Source organism: Nuphar pumila, chromosome 7 (genome assembly GCF_984573655.1).
Source record: "Nuphar pumila chromosome 7, dmNupPumi1.hap1.1, whole genome shotgun sequence".
In the NCBI taxonomy this organism is placed as follows: Eukaryota; Viridiplantae; Streptophyta; class Magnoliopsida; order Nymphaeales; family Nymphaeaceae; genus Nuphar; species Nuphar pumila.
In genome coordinates, this window is record NC_143255.1 from 29,397,828 (window position 1) to 29,404,932 (window position 7,105).

Genomic DNA, 7,105 nt, shown 5'->3' on the forward strand with positions numbered 1-7,105 from the left:
AACCACTCCCCAGCAAGAAAAAAAGCCACACGCCTTTTTTGCCCGATAATTTCGATTTTTGAAGCAATTGGACGGCCGGATGGTTATGAGCAATGTTGTCAATATCGGTATCGGCCCTGAATTGTATCGATACTCAAGTGAATCGTATCGGTCAAAAAATAATTAAAAACATTACGTGTCAATCAGAACGAGACACATGTTAAAACTATTAAAATAATTTTAGGTGGCTATCCGTATTTTTTTTCTGAAAAATTCTACACCTCTCTCTCTCTCTCTCTCTCTCTCTCTCTTTCTCTGTAGGGGGATTAAATATGCGACTCCTTCCCTCCAATTTCAATCCGTTGTTCTCTCGGTTCTGAGTTTCCTCTTGATCCATTTGTTTGGGGCCTTCTGATTCCATCATTTTCTCTGTGAATCGATCGACCGTTTGGATCCACATCGTCTGATCGCGGCGCCATTGATTCAGAAAAAAACCCTCCAAATCTTAGTAACAGAACGACGCGAGTGCGGTTTTTGCCATCACCCTTTTGGGCGTTAAAGTTTCTCGTGCTAAATCCGATTACAAATCGACCGAGAAAATTTTCCCATCTGTTTCTTGTTTTTTTCCATGGTTTTTAGCTTTCTGAGATTAGTGGTAATCAGGATTTTGTACGGATTTTAATCAAATTCTCTTTCTCTCTCTCTCTCTCTCTCTCTCTCTCTCTCTCTCTCTCTCTCTCTCTCTCTCGGTGTTAATTTCTTGCTTGTGTGTGAGTTTTCTGTTTGTTTAATTCGAAATCCGGGATAGAAACTATTTGATTCCGTTACAGACTTTAGTGTTTGTGGTTTTACTAGCTTTTTAGATTTACAAAATCTGGAAGTTTCGTTTTTCAGGTTTGGATTTTTGGGGGTAAATAGCGTTTTCTTCTTTTTGTTTTTCTTTGTAGTCACTCTTATGATCTTGAGGTGATTTGGTTTCATTGTTGGTCGCTTTGTGCTAAGCTTTGCATGAACTCTTAGTGGTTTGTGCTGATTGATATATTCTGTATTTTCTTCTCTTTGTTTGGTCTGCTGCTTCTTTGCGCTAATTTTCCTTCTTTGTGGGTTTGAATTAAGCTTTTTCTTTTCCCAAGTTTAGGGTTTTGGGCGTAGTTGATCTCTTCATCTTGTTGGGGTTAGGGTTAGGGCTTCTTGTTTCTGTAGATGTACGCATTTGCAGCTTCTACTCGGTGAGAAAACAAGGTCTTCCTTGTTGGGGTTTCTTTTGGAACCTTGCTTCGTCTTTCTAGAGCTCTGGAGAAAGTCTGATGGGTGATTCCTTTGTCACACTGAGGGGTTCTCACCAATTATTTGGGTTATTTTGAAATTTCGGAATCTCAAATTAGGCTTCTTTTTGTGAACTGGGTGCGTGTGATTGGACTTCTATTGTGAATTTGGTTGCCTTGATTAAGCTTTTGTTGTGAATTGGGGTTCCTCTGATCAGGATTTTGTTGTGAATTTGGGTATCTCTGATTAAGGGTCTTTGGTTTTGGGATTTTGGACGAGCTTGGCGATAATGAAGACTTCCCCCCCTCTTCCTCCTCCGAAGAAACGGAACATAACGTTCCGTTACGATATCAATGCAGCCCTTGCTGAAGCTGGGCTGCCTTCTTTCTCCATTACAGGAAGGCAGAAGAAGCTCCGGCGGCTCCCGCATATCTTCCGCAGGGTCTTGGAGTTACCATTCAATTCGGAGGCCGATGTTTCGGTGGAAGAGGATCAGGATTGCTTCAGGTTCACGTTGTTCACCGATCAGATCACAGAGGACGTCGAAGCACATTTCGTGGAAATCGTCCCTGGTATTTCTAAGATCGTGATCCGAGGTCGGAACGTTCTCGAATTGTCATTAGACGAGCTGGAATTGGATTTATGGAGGTTTAGGCTGCCGCCTTCTACTAGGCCGGAGCTCGCTAGCGCTGCTTATATAGCAGGGGAGCTAATTGTGACTGTCCCAAAGAGTGCAGAGTTTTCAGACGACGATGGCGCTGAAGGTGAAGAAGAAGATAGTCCTAATGGAAACGATGATGCACGTGAAACTTTGCCGGATGCGGAGATTCACAGTGGTAATGGAAGTGGATATGGAGGAGCATTGACGAATAGGTTGGCCAATTTGCAGGAAAGTGGTTGTGGAAGTGGAGGTGGAGGAGCATCGGCTAATGGATTAGCCAAATTGCAGGAATTTGATTGCAAAGTGAACGCCCGGAGCGCGAATATCTCTCGGGTTCAGCAACTTGTTCTTGTACAGTAGCATCTCTTTCCAGTAATGCTCTGTTTTCTCTTGGTCTTTAAGTTATGTTCATCTTCGGTTCATTTTTTTGAGTCTATTAGATGATCATTTTCTGATGTGATTTTTGTTGCTTAAATTGAATACTTCTGTTTATTACTGAATTTCATGCTTGTTTCTATTGCAGTAGTTTCTCTCCTTGCATTTACCACAATTTAGCCTTAGTGCTATTGTGTTAAATCTCTCTACTGATACAGTGGTCACCACAACTTTAAAAAAAAAAGTCAAGGCACCAGATGAATGCTGGCTTTACAAAAGCAGGTGTAGGACGTTTCAGGGAAAGTTCTATTAAACTCGCAGTTAATGGCTTTATTCACAATGAAATATTGTGTTCTCTATAGTTCTTTCCTTATCTGTATCTGAAATTTAGTTGAACTGGTTGTGGCACAACTAGAAATTGACCTACTTTAAAGGGTACCACTTCCATGGTAACTCATTCTCTGTTAGTGGGTAAGTATGGTTTCCGTAGTAGATCTTTGTTATGCCCTAAAAGCTCATCATCTAATGTGGTTCAGCCATCAGGCACAACCGAGATTTCCCTGATGTTTGATTTTAAAAACTAGAAAAATTCAATTTAACGAGAGATTTTCACTTGCAGAGAATGAGTTTTTTTTTTTTTACAGAGTTCAAAAATAATCACCAATAACAACCCTCATTTTTTTACTCGGAGAAACCGCCCCAGGCGCACACAGCTAGCTGTGCTGACTCAGCCTGCGGTACTTACTGTCAACTGTCGGCATAAAACTCCAAGGGCTCAAACACACACTCTCTCTCTCAATCTTCGTTGAGCTCTCTTCTGGTTTATGCATAAGCTGAGGGAGAATGTAAAGGCTCAGTTGCACACAGAACAAATGGAATCCTGTGATCTTGCCAGATTCCGGCAAAAGATGGGTATAAGGTTAAAACCCCATAAATGGATTCCCTCAATTAAAGGTTTAGGATTAGGGTTTTCTATTGGCTGCCTCATTGAACAGATTTCAGAAATTCAATAAAACAGACAAACAAAGGAAAAATTAAAATCTGTATGTTATTTCCAGATTTTAAAGTGTATCCAAACATTGCATCTTTTTTTTAAAAAAACTGAAGTTTCAAAATTTCAGAAGATAAAAAAACAGAAAATTAAATTTCTGGATTTGCATCCAAACAGGCTCTTAGAAGCAACAGGATTTTCAAAATACATAATTACTTTAAGGCTGCATTTGCCTCACTGGACACACCAAGTGGTGTTTGTCCAGGACCTATGAGTCAGGCTGTTGGTTACCGCGTATGAAACACGGGACTGCAACCAGGGATGGACCGGTCAGTGCTCACCATTCAAACACGCCCTAAGGATCGAGTTTCTTTTGCAAGTGAAATAAACTTTTTCTTGACATATAACGCAACCAAGTATTTTTAATTTCAACCAATTGGATGTTGCCTGTTCTCTTCTTGCTAGGCTGTGTCCGGATCAGCACCATTACGGGTGCTGAAAATAATTTCATCCCCTAAGCCCATGACATAACTGCTCTTTTGGGCACAAATGACATAATGCGATATAATCTGTTTTCTAGAAAAAGTTTATTTAACTTGATAGAAAAAAAGACACGGAGAAATTGAGGAGAAACAATACTTTCATTCCATTCAATTTTACTTTTAACAAAAAAAAAATGTCTCATATGATGGGGGGGAAGGGAGGGGAAAGAAAATTTTCTAGTTCAACAATTAAAAAATTCAATTTCATCTTCAATATCACTAAGCTCTTTAATTCTGTTGATGCCTACACCATGCATTTTCAGAAATTTTGACTTGTTTATTCAGCCAAAGCCTTTAACGATTGAAGTATATCCGAATGGGTTCCTATGTATGGTATGATTACGGTGAAAATTGAAGACTAACTAACAAAGTTAGTGAAGTATATCTGGACACATTCCCATGTATGGTTTGCCTAAGGTAAAAAACTGAGGAGACTATAACAATCAATCTAATGAAGTATTAAATGGGTTTCAATTTCCTACATATGGTTTTCATTATGGCAAAAAATGGAGATTTTCTTTTGGTTATTTGTTCTTTCTGTGACTTTCCTGAGGTGTGAATGATTCAGTTTCTGAGTGTCAAAATTCAAAGGTTCATCCCAAAAATCTGCATCAATCTTCTTCAACTCAGCTTCTAAGATCCATGTGCTAGCTGATACAGGCAGATCCTTCCGTCCTACTAACAGTTCCATGTTGAGTATTTATGAGCTTCTTTTCCCCTTTTTTCCCAATCTTCGTGGAGTCTTCCCTCTTGGCTTCTGAGGTGACAAACAGCTCTGTTGAGCATTAGACTTCACATTACCTGTTTCTGAGTCCCCCATTAAAGGAAAAAGAAGAAAACATCAGCAATATTGAACACTACTGAGACGGAACTTTTGCAACTCCATTGCATATGTATGTTATTTAATCATAACTTAGGTTTTGCATGAACTTCTCTTGCACAAAATTGCCCACAGGAAGATGTTTGTGGAGAGGATGTGACTTCAAATAATCCTCGACTATAAAGGTTTTAGACACTCACCTGCTGCTTCTTGATGAGTTGAAGAACTCTGTTGAGGTTCTGCTTGTACTTCTTGATTGGCCACTTGAATGTTCTTCACTGAAGTGTTTGCATCACAAAATCAGTAGTAAGATCTTACAATTTTTTCTATATTTAGACCACCACAGACAATAAGCTCGATCTACTTCTTATAAGTTGATAAAACTAAGCATATATTGTAGAACTTCCAAAAACGCAGCGCGAATTCTATTCTCCACCAGTGAAGGGAAAAAAAGAATGACCCGCATATCTTGCCTAAGTGAAGCCAATACTCCTTTTGAAACATAAATAAAACATTGGGATAAAACAGCCAACCAGAGAGAGAGAGACTGTTTAACCCGTTTTCCAATTTCTGCCATCAAGCAAATATATAACTCATATATTTTCATTTTGGAAAAGAGAGAAAAATAACACACTCCAAGTACTTGCAGAAAAGGGGGGGTGGGTGGGGACCAAAATGCTAAGAAAATATTCGGAATTGAACAAGATCAAAAGTTGCAGCCAAACAAACCTGACATCGGCGAAGTGCTTCTGTCTTCCAGGTTCCAAACTTCATTAAGTGGCCTCCCCTCTTTGAGCTGACAAACCCTAAAAATGAGACACACATCTTTGGGAAAAGGAACCAGTGGTCCTATGAAAAACAAAATAAAACACAAATGCACTTCACTAATTTTTGCTTGGATTCCTTGTCATAGGTTTTATATTTTCCAAAACTACAAAATTCACTCAGTTATAAAAATGCATAAATTCACAATAAAGGCTAACATCATCAAAAGATTCCTTATGGAACATTTTTACACCGTCATTTAGGTTCCTAGTTTTCCACAAACCACTTCTAATACTCTTCGTTCCTCTCTCTTTTAGTCGAAAATAATCAATTGATACTTGTATAACAATTAGCAAATCAACTCAAATTAGTCAATGAAGACATATAAGACAAAGATTTAGAACAGTTTACAGCTTCTGAGTGAAAAACATAGGATCCAATCATCCTTGTAAACAAAAGACAAATCCTTGGCTTGTCTAACCAGGCGAGTATCAGATTAACTTGGACACATACAAGACACCACGACAATAGTAGCAAAGGCTTTCACAACTTGGTCAAAAAATTCTAGCAAGCCGAATATTGGTGATTCCCAGGGGGCAAGGACAGAGGGGTAAGGACATGGAGTTTTAAGCTGCCAGGACAGCGACTGTAAGTAGGGCAGGCAGAGCCAGCGCAACTAGGTCTCTAATCCTGGGGGCGGTTTCTCCGTGTAACAAATTGAAAAAACATGGAGAAAACAAAAAAGGAGAAATCAAAGTGGATGGAGGAGGTCAACTGATCTTGTAGCGTCTCACTTTGACCTTGTTGGTGAATGCGACGCTAAGGATATAGTGTTAATCACGAAAGCACTTGGATGTGGCAAACAGGGTTGGAAAACACAACCATAAGAATGGCGACTCGGAAATGGAAAATACGATACCTAATTTATGGAGCGGGCCTGATCATTTTTCTATTCTTTAGTGCCAGAGATGGACAACTAAGAAAGCGAAACCATGCAAATTCTCTCTCTTGACAATTCGATACACCCTAAAGTTTCCAATCAAAGAAACCAATAAAAATACATTTCAAATCAAATATTTCATAATTACAGCTCTCGAAAAACTGTTCGCAAGTGTTCCGTAACAGCACCAAGCCCTATAAGATAGTAAATTAAACAGCAAAAACAAAAGAACATAATGCAATATCTGACGCTAAAGATCAACGACCTATTCATAAATCGCACAAAAACAATTCCACAAAGTCTAAAAAGATCAACGAAAACATTCATCTAACTCTTCGATAATTCTCTCAAAGAACTAAGAATAGAAGATTGATTCAAACACCAGATTCCAAACAAATTCTCAAACAAAAGAAAGTGCAGAGATGTTTCATCCAATGATGAATGAAATAAACATAAAAAAATTAAACAACCAAAAGAAATTATCAAACACACAAAGAATCATTACCTTCTTCAATGCCGATTCGATGTCGGCGATCCAACTCCTCGCGGCAAAGCTCTTAGACCCCCTGAGGAGGTCCAAGCCCAAGCCAAGAGCCTCCTCGACGTCCTCCCTCGATCCAGAAGCCTGGCAAGCGCGGAGCATGTTATAGACGTGGGGGGCGAGATCGGTCTTCCGATCGCAACGCCGGCAGTAGTACTCGACGTCCAGGCCGAGGGACTCGACGGTGCCGCCGGTGCGCGAGTCGATCGCGCATCGGACGTGCGA

General features: G+C 39.7%; 1 protein-coding gene across 1 annotated transcript; it reads left to right on the forward strand.

Annotated features, from left to right (window-relative positions):
• The first annotated feature begins 242 nt into the window (after positions 1-242).
• Positions 243-2,597, forward strand: LOC149831697 (uncharacterized). Its single transcript, XM_090012175.1, has 2 exons — positions 243-2,278; positions 2,430-2,597. Exon 1 carries the CDS (start codon positions 1,535-1,537, stop codon positions 2,264-2,266), a length of 732 nt encoding a protein of 243 aa, XP_089868301.1. The 5' UTR covers positions 243-1,534; the 3' UTR covers positions 2,267-2,278; positions 2,430-2,597.
• The last annotated feature ends 4,508 nt before the right edge of the window (positions 2,598-7,105 follow it).